At 44.9% G+C, this 26,351-nt stretch overlaps 1 protein-coding gene across 1 annotated transcript; it reads left to right on the forward strand.

Annotated features, from left to right (window-relative positions):
• Nucleotides 1–827: 827 nt before the first annotated feature.
• Nucleotides 828–7,432, forward strand: LGALSL (galectin like). The gene is made up of 5 exons (XM_056488875.1): nt 828–1,272; nt 1,406–1,477; nt 1,674–1,762; nt 2,224–2,401; nt 5,043–7,432. Exons 1-5 carry the CDS (start codon nt 1,240–1,242, stop codon nt 5,184–5,186), a joined length of 516 nt encoding a protein of 171 aa, XP_056344850.1. The 5' UTR covers nt 828–1,239; the 3' UTR covers nt 5,187–7,432.
• Nucleotides 7,433–26,351: the final 18,919 nt, after the last annotated feature.

The following is a 26,351-nucleotide window of genomic DNA, read 5'->3' on the forward strand; positions in this document are numbered from 1 at the left end:
CTACTGATTGCAAGTGTTTCCCAATGGACACCATCATACTGAAACCCTAACTATTGCAGTGACTTTGCTTCTCCCACTCCACTTTACTCTATGTAATTAATCCTCACAGCGCCTCGGAGGGGGAAGGACGGGGACATTCACCAACCCAGCCCAGTGTGTAAACAAGCAGCACGAAAAGCCAAGGCACCTGTGTGAGGTCCTGCAGAGCTCAGGCCAAATCCAGTCGCTGTGTCACGTTCCTAAAGGGATGCTCACGCCATCAAACCCCAGTGGGGAAGAAGTGACAGCAAAGCCTTCCTCAATTCCCCCCACCCAAGACCCTGAGCTCATCAAAAGGGCTACGACCGCACGTTTGGCGGGCGGAGACATTCCTGCTGCGCTGCAGCCGAGGGATCCCCGGCGCGGCAGAGCAGGGCCGGTGGCCTCGGCCGGAGGTCGCCGTGCTCCCGCAGAGCGGGGCGCCCGCAGACACCGCAGTTGCATAACTACGGCCACTGCATGCCAATGGCAGCTCACCGGCACGGCCCGGCTTATGCAATTACCGCACCTCGCCGGAGGCTGCGGGCACGGCGGGCCCGGGGAGCTGCGGCCGGGAGAGCCCACTCAGCCTCGGGCCTGAGCTCTGCCCACACACCCCGCTCGGGGTCTCAGCGCCCTGAGGGTCCTCGCCACGGGGCACGAGGTTCATTTCGGAGGGGCCCAGCAGTGTCCCCACCTCTAAGGAAGGGAGTCACCCAGGACGCCCGGCTCGGCACATCCTCTTGGCCGAGGTGTCCAAGCTCGGACATAAAGGTGATCCCTGACACGACGGGCGCGGGGCTGCTGTGGCCCCTCCCCAGGCACCCATCACCTGCAGGCGCCCGGTGAGGGGCCGGGCCCAGCGCCGTCCCCTCAGCCCGGCAGAGCCGCGCTCCCGCCGCCCGCCGAGGGACAGCCCCGCCGCGGGGCTGCGGAGCGGAGGAAGCGGCAGCAGCCCCCGCCCCGCCCTGCCCGGCTCCCCCTCGGGCCAAGGGCTGGGCTCCCCGCCGGGCGAGGCAGTGCCAGCCGGCCACCTCCCCTCCTCCTCTTCTTCTTCCTCCTCCTCCTCCTCCTCCTCGCCTTCCTACTTCTGCACCGGCTCCGCTCCGGCAACGCCGCTACCCCTCCGCCGCCAGGGCTGCCACAGACCCCCTCCCTCCCTCCCTCCCTCTCCCCCGCCCTCCGCCCTGTCCCCAGCGCCGCCGCCACCGCTTCCACAAGATGGCGGGGACCGTGGCGGAGCGGGACGCGCTGGTGAGTGCGGCTGTGGGCACCGGGACGGGGCTGGCACCGGGACGGGGCTGGGGGCCGGGCAGGGCACCTGCGGAGCGGCGCGGGCCGGGGGCTCCGCCCGGCCCTGCCTCAGCGCTCTCCTTTTCACCTGCAGAAAATAGAGGACGGGCATTTAAACAACTCCCTGGGATCTCCGGTGCAAGCTGATGTGTACTTCCCTCGCCTGGTAAACCACCTTTGTGTTTGGGGATTTTTTATTGGTTTTTTAAATTATTTTTTATATTTTTTTTGGTGGAGGTGGTGGTGTATTTTATTTTGTCAACCCCTTTACTCTCCCCCGCCCCCGCTCAGCTCCGGCTGCACAAGGGCGGCCGCTGCTGATGCCGAGCTGACCCTAGCCACCTTCCCCCTGTCCTTTCCAGATCGTCCCCTTCTGTGGGCACATCAAAGGAGGAATGAGGCCGGGAAAGAAGATCTTAGTTATGGGCATAGTGGACCTCAACCCCGAGAGGTAACACCTGGGCAGGGCTGCCCGTGCCGGGGGCACCGGGCCCGGGTAGGGGGCGAAGGGGGGCGGCCACCCACACGTACACACACAGAGACGCACGGATCCCTCCTTTCTGGAAAGGATTATTTTTATCATTTTAAATATAGCATGCTGATTTCTCCCTTGACCCATAGAGGGGGCATTTCTTCAAGGGATTCCGTTTTCACTTGGGAGTGAAGGAGCATATCAAACATATATGTCTGCGGATGTGTGCAGATATATGCACAATGCTATGCGCACACAATGTATATTCCATAAGCATGTTCTTGTCCATGCTGAGCTTTCAGAGAGCTTTGAACGAGCTGAGCTGTCTTCCAGCATGCGCCACTATACGGCTTTAATAAGCTGGGAAATAAGACTGATGGCATTTGGGAATTTTATTGCTTTTTTCTGGCTGAATGAGAGCTGTTCTGTTTGTGTTGCAGCTTTGGCATCAGTCTGACTTGTGGAGAGTCAGAAGATCCTCCTGCGGATGTAGCCATAGAACTGAAAGCTGTGTTTACAGAGAGACAGTTTGTCAGAAACTCTTGTGTAGCTGGAGAATGGGGGGAAGAGCAGTCGTCTATTCCTTACTTTCCATTTATACCGGACCAGCCTTTTAGGGTGAGTACCAGGATGGCAGTGGCTTGCACCATGTCTGATAAAATGTCATTTGATACGAGTTGCAGCAGAACCTGACGTGCCGTTCATGAAATCACAGTGAAGCCCGCACTGCTCTGGTTGAGACACCAGTTGCTGGTTTGTTTGTATCCATCAAGTTGCATGGAGATCCTGCTGCTACGTGCAGCTGCAGGCGGTTCAGATGGGGCTGTGAACGCCTCACCTGGGCGCTATGACAAGTCAGAGGTTGTAATACTGTGTGATGAAGCGCAACTTCCTGAGCTAAGTTTTATAACCATAAATTAAGAAGTTACCTCTATGTTATTAGTGCATTACAAGTTATTACTGGAGAATGTTAATATTCAGTGGGACTGCTGTATATATTGATGGTTTTTTTAATGGACATACTGTTTGCAGTTTAGTGCAGCTAATAAGGATCATCGTCATCCTTTGTCTTCAGGGATGTTACGTTAAGGTTGACCATAGCTCTTCGTGTTAGCAGATTAAACAGCTAAGCAATAGTGGTATTCTTTTCTGAACCCTGGGATTAAACCTTCCCTCTAATTTAAATCTGTAGTCACTTGAAAATGGTGAACATGGAAGTGCTGTGGATGGACTGGGTTGACCTAGAAGCAGATTCCCATCTGTAGTGTTTATGGTTATGTGAAGATGTCTTTGCAAATCAGGACTAACGAACTATGCGGCTGCAGAGGGCTGCTTCTCTCTGACTACATTGAGGAAAAAAGGCTGCATGCCTTTTCCATGCAGCTGACCCAGAAAACCCCTCCTCCTCCCCTGTCCCTCTTACAAAACCTCACTGGCCCCTCTGCTACATGCCAGTGCTATGACCAGCTGCCAAACTCTCTTAATCCTTCTTGCCCCCAAGATAATCTCCCCCAACCCCAAAAGCTCACCATCTCCCCAGATGCTTGGTGTTAAGAGGGTGTTTATGACTGGTTTTGCTGCAAATTGGTTGCGCTCTACTTGCTCCTACAAACTCACCCTCCCATCAGAACTGGCAACACCCTTTGGTGGTGTGGGAACTTGAAAAGGCTTGGAGGCTGGGTCCTGCTCCATCTGAGAGGGTTCCAATGCCTTCTGCACTGGGTGGTGACTGGGGCCTCAGACAAGCCAGACAAATTACCCGGAGCAAGTTTTGTGCATGTCCCACTAATGACAGATGATGTTACAGGACAGCAATATTGCACATCTAGCATGGGAGGCTGTAGAAAGGGAGTTGTTATTTTGCCTTTTTTTCCTCCTTTTTTCCCAAATGCCCAAACAGAATTGAGGCTCCCAATTGACTTTGTACCTTTGATGGTCTCCCTCTCAGTGAATAAATTAGATTATTAAGAGTTCTTGCCAATTACTTGTGATCCAGTCCAATTAGCGCTGTGGCGTGGCCGCGGGTGATGTGAAAAGCGGACTGTGAGCAGTGTTAACCATATCTTTTACATAACAAGGCCCCAGGCAGGCACTGCTGCAGTGACACAGGAACTCCATGGCAGCACGGCCGCTTCCCTGGTACCTGGTCCAGGAGTTCCAGCTCTCCTGGACTGCTGCTGCCACTTCTCCCAGTGCAATGTGCTCCAAGTCACTTGGGCTTTGGCTCAGTCAGTTTGTCACAGGCCCTGTTCCCATTTTTATACACTGTAATACCAGCAGAGTCAAGTTCTGGTAGCAGCACTTCACTCTGGACTTCCAGCTTCTGGAAATGATTCAGGATTTACATGTGGCTTCCCTGAAGATTTTCTCTGGAGGTCTCCAAGGGCCTGTAAAAGTGCACATTCTAAGCCCTCATGTCCCAGCTTCCTGCCAGGGCAGTTCCAGCAAAGCTTTACAACAGGGCACCCTCTCAAGCCACCCCAAACATCAGGAATCTCCTAACGTGTCCAAGCTTGTTCAGCTCCAGGCTTTGTTGCTTTTCCAGAGCATTTCTGCAGGTCTCTCAGGAGGAGGGATGAGCTGTGTCCCTCCCTGATCCTGTTTGTACCTCCTGAGAGCTGCCTAGCTGAATTCCCAGCAATCCTGCACTGCATTTCCTTCACTGCAGCCCCAGGATGGAGTCTAGTCTGGCAGCCACAGGAGTGAAATGTTTTTAGTTCTGCAGCAGCTGTGTATGTGTGGGAGGGGAGGACAAACTTATATCCCCTTTCCATGTTTACTCCCTTCCAGTAAATTAAAAGTAGTGTGAAAAGAATTGGAGAGGGAACTGCCTCCTTAAACAGCCAAAAAACCCAACAAACAAAAAAAAACCAAACCACCAAAACCAGTAACTTTGTAGCAAGGAATGCAAGGCTTGGGTGGGAAGTAAAATTCCCCTGTGCTGTGATTAGCAGTTTGAGTCTGTCTCTGGCATTATTCCAAGACACAAAACCTGCCAGTAGCCAGTGGACTGGGTTGCAGTGTGCTTACTGCTACGACAACATGAGATTGGATTAATGTCCCTGTGCAGTAAGAGCGGATTCATCATAGTGTAACTGGCGTCAACGGGGCAAACTGGTCTCACCTTTGTCTCCTGCGTGGCACATAAGTAGCACAATGTGCAGCTGCACCAATGCTATTTGAAGTGCTCTTTGTGTGCTGTGAAACAACTTCCCAGTTACACTGTGAGCAACATGCTTCAACATTTTATCTTTTACAGGTTGAGATTCTTTGCGAGCATCCCCGTTTTAGAATATTTGTGGATGGACATCAGCTGTTTGATTTTTACCACCGTATTGAAACACTGTCAGCAATTGACACAATAAAGATAAATGGAGATCTTCAGCTTACAAAACTGGGCTGAGCTTGTTAGGACTGCAGATTCCAAACCAGCTCAGGTGCCATCGTCTGTTGGGAGCAGTGACAGCCGGCTCTGGACACAGCTATGGTAGGAAGGCTGCCCTGTTCCTTTTCCGCATGCAGTTCTTCACTCCTGTGCCGATGAACCGGGCTGTTTTTTATCCTAACGAAGAGCACTGTTGGTTTATAGACATTAAGCCGTTTTTCTTGGATCAAAGTAGCCCACCTGTGCTGGATAATCAAATTGGAATGGATTCAGAAAGACTTGCAGTCTCGTTTCAAGTCTCACAGAAAAGGCAGTCTCTGAAATGGAGCGCTAAAACCGGTTACTGAACAGTAGTGACGACAAAAACAAGTTTTTCTTTTGCAAATATTGTTTCTGCACTGAAGTGGAGTAGTGTAGCACAACATAGGGCCATGTGCTGATGTCCTTACCCAGGGCCTGAGCCTGGTTCCATGGAAATCAATGGCAAGACTCCCACTCACTTTAATGGGGTACAATCAAACTGTCTAGTCCTTAGTCAAGCACAATTCCCACTGATTTCTATGGCTTTTTTGCACACACCTTGGGTCTGCTCATCTGCTGGTGTAAATCAGCATTACCTCCATAGCTTGTAATGGAATTTTGCTGATTTCCCTCAGCCGCTGGTTTGGCCCAAGGACTGTGCAAAAACTGACTGAGGGTGTATCGACACAGCCTGTGTATTTTAGTCAGGGTATTTGCATAGAATGTAGATCGTTATGAGTTTTTGCACAACGTATTGTTAATGCAATTTTTAAAACTTATCTGTAGTTTATTTATTTATACTCATTGTATGTATTATTAGTAAAAATGAACGATCTTACTGACAATTAAGAGCAGCAAAGTGTAAACATTTTGAATGTACAAAATGTCTTAGGTTCTTCGGGTAAACTTTACATATCGTTACTGAAAAACCATGTTTCCTATCGCACATTTAGTTACATTTTAATGGAGCCCTCTAGGCCCTGGGAAAACGTGGGCATGGTAGTTGGTGGGGGAGAGCTCGGCATATTCACTAGAATCTGTTTTTCAGGGCTTACTAACTTAGCTGCACAGGATAGGTTTGAGTTGAAGTCGATCCATTTTAAAAACTTAAACAGCAAATTTGTGGGTTTTCTGTTCTTTCATAACCTGAGAAAAAGTTAAATTTGGCAATCTCTTAGTTCAGGAAGAGAACCAGCCTTTTTCCAAGGGAGATGGGAAATTCTTTACACTTGTTTGAGAACATATTTGGCCTTTGATATGACAATTAAAACTTGTCTAGACAGCCAAGTTATTAATGCTTGAAAATCAGCTACTGCACATGAATAATAACTTTTCAAGTAGCTTTTTAAATAGTAGGTATATCTGTATAAACACAGTCATTGCTCTACACTATAAATGAACACAGCCACTTTTCTTGACTTCTTTAGGACTAAATACACTTTTTTCCTTGGCTGCTCACAGTGGACTTTAGTGGGTCTTTCTGAGTAGTTGTAATGATGATATAAACATACATTTAGGCCATTTTGAAAACACATAATGTAGGGACTAAAACACAGACTATAAAAACATCCTTTATAGCACAGTATTTAAGAAAAAACAAAAAAAGTATCTCACACACAGAACTATATTAAACCTACAATAAAAGTGTGGTTTAAAGCAACCAGAACTGGAATATCTAAAGTTAAGGGTAGAATGCCAATGCAAAGCCTCATTTTGTGCTAATTTGGCCTGCAGTTAAGAAGCCTTAGACGTGCAAGCTGAAATTCCAACTGTGGCTCTAGTCCAAAGCCTGTTGAGGTCAATCAGAGTCCTCCAAGCATAGAAGCCTGATTCTTATTTCTTGCAAGTGCAAATCTCTTTGTAAAGCAGGGGAGGTTGTTGCTGCGGCTGCTGCAGATGAATTAAGAATCAGGCTGCCACCTATAAAATACAAGTTAAAATTTTAAGTTTTAGCCTTAACATTCAATGTTCCCTGACTTTTCTTCCTACTTCCAAAATAAAAGAGAACTTGTTGTTTTCCAGATGAACTTTTTATCTGATGTGTGGCTTTTAATCTGTACATCAGATTCTATTTGTACTCCAGATTGAACTGAAATGTTCCTGTCTTGCTCTGTTTTTACTCTTTTACATGATACATAATGACTGTGTCATTTTCCATTGTATAAAGAATGCTGACAGTGTTTCGGTACAAAATATATTCTTAAAAAGTATGATAATAAAAATCCAAGGGAAAGGTGCTTCTACATGAGGTATTTTGGATTTTTCTCCAGCTTGGAAATTCCCTGTAATTCCAAAGCTGATGCAGGCAGAAGATGAATTCTGTTTGGAGAGAAATTTAACACCCTCTGTGCCTAGTGCTTTCTCCAGCTGGACATCCAAAGCCAGATTTGCTGATGCAGGGCCATAGCCTGGGCCTGGCCCACTGGGCCAGTGGGAAGTGTAAGTTTCACCATGACCCTACAGTAGCACAAACCCAAAGGGAATCTCCCTGACAGCCCACACACCAGTAGAGATTCCCCCTCCATGCCTTTACTATATCCCAGAAAAAGCATTTTGGCTGCCTTGGATTTTCACAGCCCCCACAGTTCCGCTGTCCCGCGGGGGCCTGGCGCAGCACAGTGCCTACCCCAGAGATGCCAAGGTGAACTCAGTGCAGTGTCAGGGGCATCTCTGGTGGGAGCAAGGCAGGATCACCAGGCCCTGGAGATCCTGCCTTGCTCCTGTTCCCACCTGCTGGGCTGGGCACTCCCATTTGTTCCTGCCCAGGAGTTTGCTCTCTGGGGAAAATGCTCTTTTGACCTTGATTCTGGTTTTGCCTTTGCATAACTCCACCACCTGATCCTGCCCTGTTGTGGTTTCTGAGCCAGGCTTCGAGGCAAGAATGGCTGTGAATCCTCTTCTGATGGGTTATAGCTTGGCTGAGAGCTCAAGAAAGGGTAGAAAGTCACAGTTAAAGGAAGCTTCCACATCTATCTGTCTATCACCTGATTGGAAGCCTTTTTATTTTTCTTTTGCTCTTGGTACTACCAGGTGATTTTAGGCAAAAAAAGGATGGTGTCTGTGTAACCAAGGGCTGTTCCACTCGTGCTTGACTTACACTGGCTGATCATGTTAAGAAGCAGCTACAGAACATTTGCAAATGCAGTGTAAGTCAGAGAAAACTGAGGCCTTAATTATTTCTACTCAGTTGGACTTTGGGTCAAATCCAAATGTTTCAAATGGGAGACTGTGCTGCAAAATTTATACCTGAATTTTTCAGTCTCCGCAATTTAGGGATTATACATATCTTTTTCTTGGATGTAAGCCCTAATAGACATGAAATAAGGACTGTTTCCAAATTAGGTTTATAAAATTATTTTCAGTAGGGACAAGTAGTCTGTGAGCCTCTTGGAAGCTGCAATTGTTCAGGACTTCAGGAGTGAATAAACCAGCCTTTGAAATCTTATGCTAAAATTTATTAGCTGAATATTTCTGTGGTTTTCTCTGAATGAGAAAGTTGATTCTGCAATGAAAGAAGTTTTGAATGGGTAAAACCCGTGTGGAGTGGAAATATTCAGCATAGCTTTATTTTTCCAAAGAGGAAAAAGAGAAAAAATACAACTAACCAAAAAAAAAAATCACAACCAAATTATTTAGCTATGTATGGGATTGGCTGTGATAAAGCTGATTTAATTTTAAAAAGACAAAACTAGGTTATTGCTTGCTCAGAAAGAGCCTTGAAATATTTCAGTGTCATGTGAGGTAGTCTCTAAACATATTTCACACAAACACTTTTTCACAGGCAACTTGTTAAAACTATTACAAAATACCTTCTTTTTGTGTCACAATTAGAAATGTTTGCCCCACCTTGAAAGAACATTTTGTACTAAATATGAATATGCTGTCTATGAGAACTTGCACTAACATATTGTATTCTCCCTCCCCTCCCTGGCTAGTTTGAGCAGAAATAGGCGTAATATTGCTAAACCGGTTGAATGTGACATGTGCTTGAGGCTTAGCATCTTTCTCAAGGGCTGTTTTGAGTAAACAGCCCGAAAACCAAAGGGAGAGCCTGAATCACCATTCTGCTGTGCCAGCTTTCCACCCTTGTCATTCTCCTGCTGTGAGGCTGAGACTGAAGCCCAGAGATTTCCATGCAGGGAACATCACAGAGATTTTTATCTTTGGCTTTGAAACTATTCACTGTGGAGGAAACAAGGCCAGAGTAGCCACAGCGCTCATCAGCTTGGTAGTGAGGCGGGGGTAGCATGATGTGCTGTAGTCCTAACAGAGCAGGAGTTCAGAGGGCATTAGTGGGTATTTCAGGGCCAGACAAGGGCACAGGCTATGGAGATGCAGGGCAGCTTCCCAGGGATGGGCTTTTTCCACATTTTTAGCTGCCACCTGCTGCAACCCCCTACCAGGACTTGTGGCAAAAACCCAGCATTGCTTACAAGCTTGGACAGCATGGATTGGTTCATGTTCCTGCTTGCCTGCTGTAAAAGAAGCTCCCAAATAAATAACAGGAGAATAAAGGAGTAGCCCCTCCACTAAGGTATATTTTCCCCACCGACATTCAAGCAGTATATCTGATGTGGGGCTCATTTGGCCTCCTACCCACAGGAAATGCTCCCCCCAGAGAACTCCAGCACTGTTTTCTGCACTGAGGCTGCACAGAGACCTTTCCATGCAGAAAACTGCAGAACAACAATTCTGCTGAGCCAGCTAGCAACCTCCTAGCACCCCATGTCAACATGGAGTTGACATGACAATGTAAGGAACAAGAGTCAGGGGCTGAGGGCAGCCCTAAATGCCTGCTGTGACAAGCACAGAAGTAAGGAAGAAAAGCTTACGCCAGTGCAGGAACAGTAAGTGACCTGGTGAGGGGTTTTGTAATTGTGGTATTGTTCTGATTTTCTCACGTGGATCAGAAAGCACACAGGTGAAAGTCACTTTGGAATGAATGGTGTGCAGGGTTAGAACCAAGGCCAACCCAAACAGGGAGAAAAAAAAATGAGCTGTAGACGCCCTATCTGGCTTTGATACACCCTCTCAGCTCCTCCCAGCAATCACTGCTGTAATGAACATAGACAATTACTATAACAAGGAGATTCAGCAGCATGTGCAAGATCAAAATAATAAACTCCTACTCTGCCACAGGTCTTCCCTAGCTCCTGTTGCTAGGCCTTCCCATCTTTCAACAAATAATTATGTCCTTCTGGTTTTAAAATCCATGTCAAAAATCCCTTTGACTTTCATGGAAATAGGTCCCTAAGAAAGGAGTTATTTCTAGCTCTCACTCTCCAGTTATTTTCAGCTGGGGCATACTCTAAAACTGAGTTTATTTTTAAGTGTGAATAGAGGACTATTTCTGACTGCATTATACATTGGATAGAGTCAACAGGAAGCACAGCCTCTCTCTGCTGCAGGAGCACTGGTTTCACAGTTTGTTGGTGAAACAGATTCATTGCCTTCTGATTTTAAAAAGTGAGAGTGTGCACAAAACGACCAGGCAATAACAGTAATATGTATCATTCACCACAGATCTATTTTTATGTGTTGTGCTGATTTCATAATGGACTTTTAATAACAATAAAACATTAAATCTTCACTAGGTTGTTCTGTCTTTTCTCTGAACTATCAATGCTCAATACATACCCTCTTGACTTCTTTAACTTCTGCCTTTTTTATCTCCTCACTGTTTTTCAGACTCTCCTTCGCTAGACTATAGTGTGAAATTTTAGAAGAGATTTGTAGCTTTGGTAGCAGCTTATGTAAAATTGCTTTACAGTTTAAATGCACCATGCAGAACAATCACATAACTTCATTAGAAGAAAGGGCAGCTTGCTGACTCTTGCAAGGCTCCTGGTGACATCACTGGGCAGTGTAAGCCTCAGGAGTTAACAGGCTCAGACCTCAGAGCCAGGCTGTGAGGCACAGGTTACTGATCACTTCTGCCCAGGGTAAAACAGCAGTGTAACTCACACACGTGTTTCATCCCACTCTGGTGGGGCTGGATTCATAGGTGAGTGTTACAGGGTGGGTAAAACCACCAGATCAGCTCCAGAGGCACATCATTAATGAGAACCAGTGTTTCACTTTTTGGTGTCACCTTAAGTAGAGTTCACATTGACTGAGAGCAAGAGGAAATTTTAGGTGCTCTTTAACTTCTTTCAGTTAAAGTTATTGGAACAATTCTGTGCGATCCAAGTGGGTAAAGGGTTATGCCCTACATCTTCTTGTGGCTGTAAAACACAGGGGAGGTTTTCTGAGGGAAACCTCAAAATGCATACAGTACTAAAGCAGCAGATGAACAGGGTTTGAATACAGCTAGTTCTGTGTTTTTTCTCCCAATAAAATGACTGATTCAGATACTGCACAGGAAGTTCATCCTAGCTCTAAGCCATAAGTATTAATCTCTCTGCTCAAAGCCAGAGAGAGAGTGGCCCTTTGCTTACTGCACACAACCCTAAGAAGGAATATGTTGATATCTGGAGATTCTGAGGTAAAACACAGCATTTGGTAACCCCAATGCAAACCAGAAATGGCTGTGAATGGCATAAAAGCATCATCTAGTCCCCAACAGACAGCAGAAGCACAGCACTTACAGAAGTGCCTGGGGAGGTATACATCAAATTTCACCACTTGCATGGGCTAACTCCTACAGAGTCCCTTGGAAGGCTCTTGTTTGACCTGTGATACTGAAGTAAGCTACAGACATGTTTTGGGGTGAAGAGAAGGGGTGAGGAGGACACCTGATGTGGCAAGAGCCATGTGTGCTTCTCTCCAGTTCAGGTCAGTACGACAAACACCTCACAGCTGGGCCGTATTTTGGTGGAGTGTTTCTGAGCTTCAAGTGAAGCCAGTTCATGTTGAGGGATTTACTCACAGGAATCCCACTAATATGACTTTGCTAGCACTGCACTTTATTTTATTTTTAAATTATGACTTTCACGACTTTTCTAGGAATAAAGGCTGGCTCTGAAACATCATATCGACTCCAGAATTCTTCAGAAGTTACACATTTCTTATCCTGTTGAAGTCTTGAGGCTTCAGTTTCCTCACTGGTGCCTTGCTAGACCAGGGCTATGATGCCAGGAGGGGTCATTCTGTGAAAGACCCTGAGAAGGAGGAGACCTGCTGCTCTCTCTCAGGAGTAAGAAGTGACAGCAAACCAGAGCTATGCTGACTCCTGGTTGGCAGAGCAGGGCTTCTTTGTCACTCTCAAAGGCAGGAACAAAAGCCTGGTCAATCAGAAAAACTCCACTGAAGCTGAACAGTAGATCTAAGCAGCAGAGAAAAGCAGGATTTCAGTACTAAGCAATCTGATACTAACAGCAGAGCCACGGGCTGGAGTTGTTTTCATGGAGCAGAGAAGTAAAGCTCCATTCTTGTGGAGCTGCCCCTTGCCAAGCACGGATGGGAATGCTGGAGGTTTCTGACAGAGCTCAGTGGCTCTGCCTTTGCCTGGCTCCAAACACCCTTTTGATGGGCGAAAGGCCAGTGCTGACAGAATTGTAATGTATGACAAGCTCCAGTAGCAGCTCCAGCACTGCACGCTCCAAGAGGCAGAGAGGATTCGTTCTTGGCTGCTCTCTAAGAAATTTTCTGTTCAGTGGGAAAGATAATGGCTAAGAGAGATCCAGACCACAACTAATGACAGAATATGGCTCTAGGTAGAAAAAACACTCTCAGGAAAGTAACAGATTGACTACAACCTCTAGGGGAAAACAAAGTGTTTTAAATTAAAAGTAAAAAGCCTGCAGCAAGGATTAAGGGGTTCCTATTACACCCCATTTTTGGAAGAAAGATACAATGAGCTACAGTGGCTATTAAACAGACTCTGAGGGGTAAAACTGGGAGCAGCTTTGGATTATTGCATGAGTGCAGAACACGGCTTCCATGTGCATTCCCCTCTATTTCCATTGCCTTTTCTCAGGGATGGCCAATTCTCCCCCTCTGAGAGAACCATGGCTGGAAACCCCACTGCCAGAAGAACTCTTCTGTGGCTTCAGACCTTAATGTGTCTTCTAACAGACACCCACCAAGGTGTACTTTATGTAGCACCACTCAGTGAACATCTCCAAAGCACTGACAAAATCTAAAATTAACATTAATTCATGAATGCCCCTTGCCATTTCTATCATTATTGCTCTAATTTTATGGGGAGGGAGAGGGAAGAACAGAGACACAATAGCCATTACCCAGCAGTCAGTGCTGTAATTTGGAATAAACTGATTTCCACAAAATGTCTCATCACTGTGACTTTTGGCTACAACACTGAAGTTCAGGCTCCCAAGCCCCCTCCTTTGCTCACCAGACAGACATTATTGGGCAAAATATACAATGCTAAGGTTGAGTAAGGCTATACACGGAATATCTTCTCTGGAATCAGAAGCACTATTTGCAATGCAAAATCCTTCCAAAATATGGCTTTTTATAAGAGTAAAAATGAATGGCATTCTGTCAATTTTTTCACAGCCTCCACTGACTCACAGTGCTTTCAACTGCAATTTAAATAATGCAGAAGAGGAGATAGGACAAGATCAGGGAGTTTGCTGCACTTTAAATGTAAAAGATGGTTTGCACACGTGTTTCCCTAGACAAAATACAGCAATCATAACTTGAGTCATGCAAAATCTCTCTCAGTTTTGGTGGGTCTGATACATTTTTTTGGGTCTGGTAGCACCAGAGCCCCTGCTGGAGCTGGTTTAATGTTCCCATAATAAACCTTACCACTTTTAGCTTCTCCAAAGATGCTTTCAAACAAAATAACAGGATTTTATTTAGCAAAGGAAGCCCATGATTGTTTTAATGCATTGTAAAGCTGAAGCTGTGATAATGCAGGCTAGAAGATGTTTTTAAGTGAAAGGGTAATTAGTTGTAATTATAATTGCTGTAGTTTTCATGTATTGCAAGCTGTATTGATTAACTTCTTCCTATCTGTGACTGGCAACTAGGGAACAGGATCCATTACCCCATGCTAGTGTTGGAGAGCAGCAGAGATTGGTGTATTTTTAGAAACAAGATTCCCACAGTGTAATTGTAGCAACTGGGTGATCATACACATGCATATTAAAATACCAGCAGATGAATTCCTGGACAGTAGCAGCAAACATTTCACTGTTTGGTGTAGAAGGAAAGGGCAAGAATGCATAGCTCAGAAATTCAACAACTGCAAGCGCAGCAGTTTTACCTCTGAGAGCATCCTCTGAGGGAAGTTGTGAAAAGGCTGAATCTTTTCATTTTCCTTTCTAGGATGGAAAGATTTCAGGTCAGAAGGCCCATATGTCTCCTGTCTTACCTGATCCCATTGCACATGAAATTATATCAGTATCAGGCCATCCCTAGTCATCCTTCAGGGGCTCAGTCCTGTGTCTCAGCTACCAGTGAACAGCGTTTAAGGTGCCCATGTTGCACAGCTAAGCATGATCCAGAGGTCCTTGGCTCACTAAAGCTCACCAGGACTGCAAAGTGCAAGGCTTATTCCTTGGAATAAAACTGTACAGATGTGGGCAAACAGCTGGGAAGGCCAAGATGACTGTCAGCAAAGTTGGTTGTGAGGCAACCAGGGGCTGGCTGTGCAGGACCAAAGTGAAGCAGCATTTATCAGGAACTCACAGTCTCATAAAGCATTTATATGTCTCATATCAGAGAAGCTGTTCCAGGCTCTCTGGGAATTATATCAGCCAGGTTAACAGTCCTGCCATTGTGCTGGTTTAGACAAGACTTGTACAGGATCAGAAGAGGTCTGAAACTTTCCACTAGGAGCCAACACAAGCACCTATAAGCAGAGCAGAATATGAGTTCACTTGTGGAAGAAATAACTAAAGTACACTTAGAGCATTCAGCAATCTCTCAGGTCGTGTCAGAATGTCAGAATCCAAACAGACTCTTATTGTATCCAATATAAATAAAGTGATGGTCAGGGACCATCACAGGAGCATGGTGACTATTGCACTTGATCAAACTGGCAGAGCAAATAGCTCCCAGGCTTTGGTTGTGTTAACTGGAATGTGTTTCAGAGGACAGCACAAGGAATGCTGTGACAGACAGCTGTAGCATAGCTGACCTCAGAAGCCCATTCAATAATATTGAAATTTGTATTTTTATCACTGCTATTCCAGTCGGTGTTGGAGGCTATTTAATGCCTGACCTTTTGCAGGATCCTGTTACGTTTATGCATGTGGATATTGTTCAGGAATGGCAACATACTACATGCAAAGAAAATCCCTGTCTGCCTTCAGTGTGCCACTCTTCTGTCTCATTACATGCCCTTTCATCAGCTAAAGGGTGGATGAATAAAGAGAAGACCATAACCTAACTTCTTTGTATCACTTAGCTTTCTTTAGGCTTTCATCATGTTTATTATCACCTTTTTCAAGGTACAAGACCTTTTCAACTTAATGACCAAGTAACCAACTGGAAACTTTTCTAAAAGATGTCTTCAATCCATGCTGTAAGAATTAACAATCACCAGAGTCAAAGTAAATTGCAGGTGGTGGTGAATTGCCTAACATCCTGATGTAAAGGTAAGATAAAGGCCAAATCTGGAGGTGTAGTGCAACACGAAATCCAAATGTACACACTTTGCATATCAAGTTTTATCTCTATGTCAGAAAACCCTCTAATTATGCTGAAATATGTGCTTTCAAGCTTTTCTGCACCTGGCCTTAAGAAAACTCCCCCACCCCAGACTGACTGCAGCCAACTCCTTCCATGTCTTTCTCTCCTTGCAAGGGATTTTGGATAGTAAATTTACACAGCCATGTCACCAGACCAAACAGACCTCCACCTTCTCAGCCCGTTCCCACCTGCCTGTGGCCAGCCTCCAGATAATTTTTGTGTCTTCCTTTATGTTAAAGCCATCTTCATCTACCTGCAGTGCTGGAAGGGAGTAGCCAGACCTGGCCTTTCAGAGCATACTGCTCCACAGAGAACATCTTGTTCCGGAGAGGGCATGGCAGGAAGGAACATTCTTCATAACTTTCAGGGTGATGTGAGCCAGGTTTCAAACAGGAGGTCACAGCTTTCACTGCCAGAGACTGCCACCCATCTCAGACACGTAGCAGCTCCATTTGCCATCTTCTAAGCTGCTTAGTTTAGACCTCAAGGAGATCCAGAGGGAGATCCTGGTTACCTCCACAGGTGAACTGCCATATAGGGCCATGAAGCCATAGGCTGTGCTGGTTGGCTTGCAGGCATAGATCAGCATGCCAACACCTCCCCAGCAACGTGTAACCATAGACACAAATACAATTACAGACGCATTTACTGGGAGAAGGTGGTAGAGTGACTCCAACATGTGTCAACAGCTTCCTGGGGAGAGGATTTAAAAGTGATGTTTGATGCAATAAAGACTGGTGCTTAATACACAATTTTTTTGCAAAGACGCTTTTTTTTCAAATTTTTTGCTTAGGTGAGCAGAGTGACTACATTAATGGGAAAACTGGAAGCCGTTCAAGCCTTTCAGTGGGTGAGTAGTAGCTCAAACTGCTGGGGTATTTAAGCTACCCTCTTCAGCATCTTATTTCAGCTGTGGTAATTCAGTCTGGTCTCTATGGGTTTCCTATACAGGCAGTGGAAAGAGAGATGCTTCTCCAGAGGATGATTTAGCAGGGATGATTTTGATGTCCTGAATGGTTTTCCAGAGGCCTTAACTCTAGTGATTACAAAGGAACCTTGAAGACACTCACTTCCTACCAAACACCTACATGTAGATGCCTGATCTCCTTTTCACACACATACACATCCCATGTTTGAAGTTAAGTAAGTAAATAAATAAATAAATAAATCAGATATGGAAACAGGAGACCAGAGATAGGGGACTCCAGGTGTTTTTCCCTAAGTACCTATTAGGAAAGAAACTACCACCCTAAGAAAGCAAAAACCAGCAAAAGCTTTCAGTGTTGAAGGCAGAGGGAGGGTTATGCATAACTAACAAAATAAAGAAGACACTTGCAATTTTGTTTCCACAGAGGTTCACCTGACCTGCCAGACTTGGAAAAAGATCTGAATAAAAGGCCCTTGAAGAAGCCAAGGCACTTAGGGGAGTGCCTGCACAGCATCCCTCATTGGTAGTCCACAGGCAGGGCAATCATCTTCTACACACAGGAGTAAGAAACAATACACTCTATCAACTAGAAATGCCAATGATGTGGGAAGGGCTCTGTAAACATGTGGCCTTTATTTACTTTTAATTCTTCTCCATATTGCTGAGAGCAGAGTTTCTTATTAGCGAGATCCAAAGTAATTATTGGTTACAGGAACTTTAAGTGGCTTACAATCAGATCCTGCATTGCCAGAAGCAGGTGGCAATAGGAAAGCACTGTGTGTCTCCCCTTCCACTGAAAGTAAAGCCAGATAAAGAAGAACTGTGTTTCAAGAGAATAGAAGTATCACTTTTCTTAGATTGAACAGGGTAAATTTTTTTCACTGTCCTTTTTGAGCTGTTCAGCACTGACACATGTAGGAAGACACAGAACATTGCCTTATTGGAATTCAAAATATGCAATAGCTCTTGGCTGAGGAGTTTCTAGTTTGCACTAGAAATGACAAATGTCTCAATATTGAGTATTAAGTATTCATTCTTTGGTGGTCTCTTACACTTAAATGTAAAGGAAACAATGCTGGTACTCCACGAATATTGAGGGGGTTACAGCAGCAAACAAATCTGACCTGAGCTGCTTTGGGTTGCCAGCTTTGTGTGTAGCTTACCATTTTGTCATAGAACTACAGAACCATAGAATATGCTGAGTTGGAAGGGACAAATCGAGTCCAACTCCTGGCCCCAGAGTCACATCCTGAGCGTTGTACAAATACTTTTTGAACTCTGTCAGGCTTGGTGCTATGACCACTGCCCTGAGAAGCCTGTTCCAGTGCCCAGCCATCCTCTGGATGAAGAACCTTTTCCTGATATCCAACTTAAACCTCTCCCAACCCAGCTTCGTGGCATTTCCTCAAGTCCTGTCACTGGTCACAAGAGTGAAGAGATCAGAGCCTGCCCCTCCATCCACTTGCGAGGATGTTGATGACCCCAATGGGGTCTCCCCTTGGTCTCCTCCAGGCTGAACAGACCAAATGACCTCAGCCATTCCTCATATGGTTTCCCCTCTGGGCCCTTCACCACCTTCATAGCCCTTCTTTGGACACACTGTAATAAATTAATGCCTTTTTTATATTGTGGTGCCCCAAACTGCACACAGGGCTCGAGGTGAGGCCACACCACTGCAGGGCAGAGCTGGACAATCCCCTCCCTTGATTCCAAAAGGGCTGAATGCCAGGGATGGGTGAATGATCACTACCTACACAAAGTCTGATTCAGACTGATGGGTGTTTCAGAGTGCTTTGCCAAAATATACATACATCAGAGACAAGCTCTGGGGAAGTGGAACAGAAGGCACTTGTTGGGCTCAGTCTCAGGTCACACCAATGCTGTGTGTGAGTGCGCTCACCCTCCTGTAAGGCTGGAGCCTTTACACAAAGGATGGGGAATGGGCAGAATGTCTGCAAACAGAAAGGGACAGGCCTGTGGCTCTGCACAGAGACAACACCCCTCCAGCTGTTTGTTTAGCTGTAGTCAGAATGCATCCTATTTTGTGAACCTGCCAGCACACAGGAAAAAACTATGGGATTGAATCCCCTTGCTCAGCAGATGCAGGACATAGCCTTTTTACTTTCTAAGACAATATTATTTTTATGTGCAGTCTTGGCTAGACTCAGGAGTTCTGATGTGTTCGAACCCACTTTAAGTTCCTTGTCCACTTCGTCCAGCTAAAGACTGAGCAAAGATTTGGGACTATGGACTCTCAACTGAGGGACAATGACATTTTGTTAAACCTGAAGACTTCAGGCATACAACACTTTGCATTTTCAAACATTTTTTATTTGCTAGTGAGGTTCAGGATGGTAAGGTCTTTGGGGCATAGAGAATCAGTGCTTGAATTTTTATTATTTTTTTACCTATTTTATAGTCTTCATATCAGGGTAATTCATTTGAATACTCCCCAGTGAAATGAGGAGAAAACCCTCAGATTCCTAATCAGGTTAGGGGTATACTAAACCATGGGCAAAGATCTAGGCAGGGGTGATTGTACTCTGACAGAGCGACAGTGCTAAAGATGTAATTTGAAGATAATGGAAGTCAAAGAATTAGAAGTCAAAGGACTTGGACACAGTCTTCTCAGTTCTAACTGCACCTGGCTGCTCTGCAGTATCCTCTGGGAGAATCTTACAGGGGAGCAGCCCAGTAGCTGTAAAAGACCATGCATCCAAACCTCAGAGAAAACAATCTTCATGCAGACAAACAATATTAATCATCAAAAAAGCAGGCATCTCTTTTCTTTTTGTCCTTTGCAAGAAGGATGTATGTATGTATTTGTATGTATTTACAGGCAGTCACAGATTTATTCCTGGTCTTCAAAATACCAAGTCCAAAGCCTATATGAGTGTTGGGTAGATATCAACACAGCTTGTTGCTTTCTACCAACAAAGCAACTTACCACCTACAATCCCTTGGAAGACTCCTGTCTTTTAGCAACCATTTTCTTGTTAAGAACAGTGATTCTGGCTTTTCATAGCTGAGCAACACCAGTGCAATGGGAAGCACAATGAGTATCTTTGTGCACCAGTGGAAGTCCTGTGGTGGTCATGGAGGTGAGACAGTTGAATTTAAAATTCAACATTAAGGTGTTAGATCAGCCTAAAAAATTCACAGGAATACAACTGGTACTCAATAGCTCACACAAAAGCTGCATCTCTCCCACATGCTATCTGCCACAACTGCAGAGATTATTTCCTGTTCTTCATGAAACTCACTCATTCAATATAATAATTTTTGACTTCCAAGAGAAATTTGGAGACCCTCACCCAGGCCCAACATTAGACTGGGGTCCAGTACAGCTCTGACCCACTCCCATCTCCTTCCTCTTTCCAGTTCTAGAGCAGAAAAAGAAATGGCAAGATGCAGCTCGGGGTGTAACAGTCCACTCTATCCCACAAGGAACCTGACATTTTCACACATGGTGCTTTCCCATAGGCAAGAATGAGCTTTGAAAAGCTATAGAGATGAGTTTATAATGCAGTGATGACTCCTTCTATACAATCAAGAGAGCAAAACACACCATAGACACTTAACTGCACCAGGCCCTGGGGCAGGCTTGCAGCACTGCGATGCAACAAGAACACTTGGGAAAGCAGAGCAATAAAGAGGTAATAATTGTGAAAGGGGAAGAAACCTATCTGTTCCACTCTTAAAATGAATTAAAGGCACCACAATAGAGTGCATATAACAGGATCTGACTCAGAAGAAACTGGTCTGGCTCTGTAGAGGCAAACCAGCTCCAAGGCAAATCTGAGCATGCAGTGACTCTGGCATGTTTTGTAGGGGTTATCACTCTGGTTTTTTTGTATATAGCACAGGGTCGTAGCTCTGTCTGCCTGCATCTCTGTCAGATCAAGAAAGGGGGACTCTCCAGAAAAGTGGCCTAGCTAGTGAGGGTGTATAAATTGTCGGCCAAAACCAGAGATGTGTAACTAAACTAGGCCTCTCTGAAGGTATAGCCTGTAGAATAACTTAAGCACATCTTGATAGCGTAGAACTAGAGAGTGGAAAAATCTTCTGAGTGTAACCTGCTGTCAAATTGCATCTGAAGATATTTACACAGAAAAAAGATCAAAGCCTCATGGCTCAGAAGCCACAAAGTGGATACACCAACCATCCCTGACTGGCTGGCCACAAGCACAAGAATAGGCCAGTTTGTGACAGCTACCCCAGCATGTTCAGTCTACATCTTCCTCACCCCTGAAGCAACTCTGCAAAGAGCCACCTGGTAGCAATTGGGTTCCATTAGCACAATTCAGACAAAATGATCCCAGAAGGTACAACAGGACATACTTGTGGGGGCAGTCATGTGCTAAAATGCCAATGTTATTTTTTAACAAAAGCTGGTTCACATCCCACCACCTCTTTGAATAAGAGAAACAAGCATTTGAGTTGGAGATCTCTGCAGTGCTCCCGAAACTCTTTCCTGCTCCACATGAGGATATGTACAGGAGTCTTTACTCCTTGAGAAACCTAGGCTATTGCCAACAGTTTTTGTACCAATAATTACTTGCTGCTAAAAGATCTATGAATGATCCCATAAACAGCAGCATTTGAGACAGGCTGCCAAGGAGCCAGAGGGCTGATTCTGGGAGACTGCTGCATGCCTAGCAAGGGTCATGAGTCTTGACCTCTCTACAGAGGAGAGCTTGTTGGAAACTCCACCCAGTATGAAACAGTGATATATACCCAATATATGAACAGTGAGCTACTAAGGATATGTTCTCTGCCCATGGGATATCTTGCCAAAGGCCATTTGCAGCAAAATATGGATAAATATGGATAAATATGGATATAATATGGATTGTGGCCAAATTTGGAAATAATTATGTCTCCTCTGCTCCTATAACATTCCACAACAGGGCAATTGGACTGATGCCATTTCCATGCAAACCAGTTGGAGGCTGCCATCAGTCATTCATTTAAATCCACTGAACTGCTGACCTACATCTGCCCAAACAGACAGAAAAGACCCTGTGGCCTACATTATAAACAATTCGATAAATGCAGAGAAACTGAGACAATAGATTTTCCTTCAGAATATCAGCTTGGTGATCAGCTTGTGCTGGGAATCAAGGCTCCTTGCAAGAAGCACCAGACCCTACAAATTGAAAGATTTATTATGTGTATTACACTTTTTTTCAGTTCAGCAGTTGAAAACTGAGCCAAATTCACTGCAAATGCACATCCATTGAGTTCAGTAACTTTAGAGATGGGGTGACTGCAGCTCACTGCTCCCTTGAAATGCCACATGCTGCCCTTAGACTGCATGTTTGGTGCAGAGATGCAAAGAATGGTGAGGAGACACATCCTGGCAAGGGCTCCTGCAGACCATGTCAGTGACTCCATGTAAGCATGATGGGATCATATATGCTTCCCAAAACCAAGAAGCTGACTCAGAGATGGCATCCTTTTCCCACTGCTGAAACCCAGTTAGCCATGATTTAGAAAGAGGGACCTAATGAAGTTAAACAGATTGCTCAGACACTTGGATTTACCTAATCTCATCTTTCCTAGCTCTCTTCCTGGGAAAAGAGCTGGTTCAGCTGGTCTCCAGAGATCTCTGACTGATCCTGGATATAGAAGGGGTGGAGGCTGGACTTTTCATCTCCTCATCTGCCCCACTGTCTGTGCTTGTCTTTGCTATCCTGCTGTTTCCCTCCCTGTTCTCCACACTCCTCTCTCCCTGTTCCTTCCCCCACTCAGCCTGTTCCTGGTACAAATGTCAGGCATTCACTCTCTCTTCTTTCTGCTTGTGAGACAACAATGGAATGACACAGACACCAACAGATTCCTCCATCTGAAGGTCTCATCCTGGCTGCTGGTGGAGCCAAAGGTCGTTGCATGCAGGACATTCTGTTAGCATTGAAACACATTTTAGCCACTTTGAGCATGGTATTTCCCCTCCTGATTCTGTCTTGTTGTTTATGACAAAAACCTCGTCAGGTAGTTTAAGGTTAGGTACATCCAATCTCACACATTTCTTGTGTAAGAGCTTCCAAGGAAGCAGTGCTTTTTTTCTGAGATCTAGCCTTCTTATGTGCCTACATCTCAGATGCTTTGCATCTCAATTAATGTAGATCAAGAAAGCAAACATATTAAAGAAAAATATGACAGAGTATAAAATTGGAATGCATGGCTCTGAAATAAGGCATCAGATATGAGTCTGAAAGACAATGAGAAGTATTTTGGCAAATAAACAAGTCAACAGCTATGAGTTTGAAAAACAGTGAGAAGGATTTTGACAAACATCTATGAAAGAAAGTACTTTCCTTGCATATAGCAGTTGCACTTGAGACATATGTAGTCATTAATCCAGAAAAACCTCTGCCATTTCCATTTTAAAACCTGGAATTGAATGCTACTATCACTTGTGTTTAATGGGCATTTTGTCATTCACTGTAAAAATGAAAGGACTTGACCTTTGCAAAAAAAATTCTCAAATTATTTTTATTGATAAGAATCACTGCCAGTCACAAAACATTGGTTTGTTAGGAAAACTTAATCAAAACATCTGAACCTGACACCTGAATTTTAGTGACTGGGTTGACATAGAGACGTGAAATGTACTTGTGTGATTAAAACAGGATATTGCAGTTCTTCTTAAATATATGTTTAAAAAAACCCAAATAGCTGTAGAGGTAAGTTTCAGTGTTCCTAAACCTCAAAAAACCAAACACAATATCCCCAAAGTCTAAAATGCCTTAGAAATGAAAATGTCTTCAAATAGCTGTCAATGGAGAATACAGGAATGTATACTACTACCCTGCACAGGTTGGTATGCAAGACTGCTGTCATAGTGCCTATTATGCACACAGAGTGAATAGTTTGTACCTTGGAATTTCCTATCAGCTGATCTTCAAGGGTGTTGGAGGCTCTTGACTCCTGCCTCACAGAATGGAACTGACACACCAGGGAGGAGGATGACTTTGGAAATCAGCTCACCTTTGCCCAATAAATAAATGAGACCATTGAAACAGAATAATGTTCTTAATTACTTTTAAGCACTTTTCATCTTAAATGTAAAAAGCTCACAGGCCATCCCTCTTAAAGGCAAGGGACTGTTTTAAAATGAATAATTTTGATTTCTTTTCTTATGGGCTTTCTGCATTTAGAGCCTGTACTAAAAAACCAACAAAAACAAAAACCCAAACCAAAACAATTAGTAGCACTGGAAAGCTTTGCTGCTGTGGGCATGAGAAATCTTGCTCTCCTGCTGACAGCTGAGGTACTCAATACCATCTTATAGGAGAAGGAAGTATTGTCAGACCTTGGTTTGGTTATGGACTGTGCTGACAAGCCTCATCACCATTAATATGTACACTAAAATAGACTTTGCATGCCTTGCTGATGAGTTATGTATGCAAATATGTTGAGGCCAGGTGCACACATAGCATTGCCACACTGAAGTCATTAACTTGTGCCACTTGGAGGATGTGGTCTAGGCCACAGCAGGGAAAATGGGGCTCTTTAGACACTCATGATCTGGTTAATCCACTGGGTAGCCATCATAGGGCAAGAATGTGAGTCTTGGTCTTCATTAGATGCTCCAAATCAGCTGCAAACATGGTCAAGACTCAGAAAGGACCTCTTTAGAAGAAAAATACAACCAAACCAAACCAAAGAGCCAATCAAAAAAACCCAAAACACACACACACACACACACACACACACACACAAAAAGCCACACCCCACCCCTGAAAAAAACCCCAACCCTCCCAACAAGCACTGTATTCTTGACCAAATAAGCCTGAGCTAAAAGCCAAGAGCCAACATTCAGATGTAGGAGACTTCGATTTCTTCTGTTTTCTGTAACTACACAGCGTTCTTTGTAGTTAGTACGTTCAGGCCTTTTTAAGGACAATTCTGAAATTTTTAATGGCTTGGTAATCACAAGACGAGCTGCTGATATAACAATGCCTTCTCATTTTTGTACTAGGTCTTCTGTAGAGATACCCAGGGAGACTTGTGAAAAGTTATAAGAAACTTGTTGCATCTGAAACGTATGTTACAATGTTTTATATTTTATGCCCTTGCAACTAGCACTGAATGGAGACAGTCTCTTCCTTGGAGAGCTGGGAAAAGCTAAAACACCTTTGCTGGATCCCCAAAATCAGAGAAGCCAGTGCCTGGTCATTCTGCATGCCCAGAGGTCAGTGTTAAAGGGGGTAGCAGCGATGCAGAAGACGTGGGAAGTTTGCAAACCCAAATGGGCTCTTCACAAGGGGTCTCTGATGTGTCTGGGTGATGCCCTGGGGCCAAGAGAAGCACTCTTGGCTCTCTCAACTCTAACAGAGGTGAGAGCTCTGCACTGCCCTGGGGAGGAGCCAAGCAGTGTGCACGGATTTGGGATGGAGCTCAAGGCACCAACCATACCCCTCAAGAAACAAGTATCCACTGCTCATAAATCTGTTTTACCAGCTTTCCATGCCAAAGGACAGTGGGGTTGAGCAGCAGGCTGCTTTAGCAACAGTTCAATCTCTGGTCAGCTGCAGCTTTGTTTAACTCAGCTAACAGTAACCTCAGAATTTTTCTTTTATTGACTGATGCCCATTTAGAAGCCAGCAGAAAGCACGTATTATTCATTCAGCTAGCTTTCATAATGCCCACCTTATGAAATCACAGCCACAAAAATCTTTCACATAAAGTTTTTGAGGTTGATTAGTGAAATCAGTCAAAAAATACTTTTCTGTTGATAATGCATTTGTAGGGGTAATTTCAGCTATAAGGGTCTAAATGCAGTTTTACTGAATTTAAAACATTTCAGAGAAATGTGCCAGTTTCATGTCAGAATGACAAAAAGTCAAAACACTCTGTGAAGATGAATTGCAATGATATCACAGAATATTAGAATCACAGAATATGCTGATTTGGAAGGGACACGTCAGGATCACTGAGTTCCAGCTCCTGGCCCTGCACATGACATCCCAGCAATCACACATGTGCTTGAGGGTCTTGTTCAAATCTTTCTCGAACTCTGCCAGGCTTGGTGCTGACCACTTTCCTGGGGGGCCTGTTCAGTGCCCAACCACCCTCTGGATGAAGAATCTTTTCCTCATATCCAATCTAAACCTCTTCCAATTCAGCTTCAGGCTGTCTCCTCAACTCCTGTAACTGGCCACCAGCAGAAATTCGTGTTGCCCCTCTGCTGTCCCCAGTGAGGATGTTGAAGACCCCACTGAGGTTTTCCCTCAGTCTCCTCTTCTCCAGGCTGAACAGACCAAGTGCAGAGCAGAGCAGGACAATCCCTCCCCTGCCCTGCTGGCCATGCTGTGTCTGATGCCCCCCAGGACACAGGTGGCCCTCCTGGCTGCCAGGGCACTGCTGGATCATGTTCAACTTGCCACTGACCAGACCCCCAGGTCCCTTTCCATGGCACTGCTCTCCAGCCTCTCATTTCCCAGTCCCAATGCCCAGGTGCAGAATCTGGCATTCAACCTCATTAAACTTCATATGATCGGCGATTGCCTGGCTCTCTAATTCATCAAGGTCTCTCTGCAGGATCTCTCTGACCTTGAGGGAGTCAACAGATCACCCCAGTTTAGTGACATCAGCAAACTTACTTGGTATTCCTTTGAGTT

The sequence above is a fragment of the Oenanthe melanoleuca genome, chromosome 3 (genome assembly GCF_029582105.1).
Source record: "Oenanthe melanoleuca isolate GR-GAL-2019-014 chromosome 3, OMel1.0, whole genome shotgun sequence".
NCBI lineage: Eukaryota > Metazoa > Chordata > Aves > Passeriformes > Muscicapidae > Oenanthe > Oenanthe melanoleuca.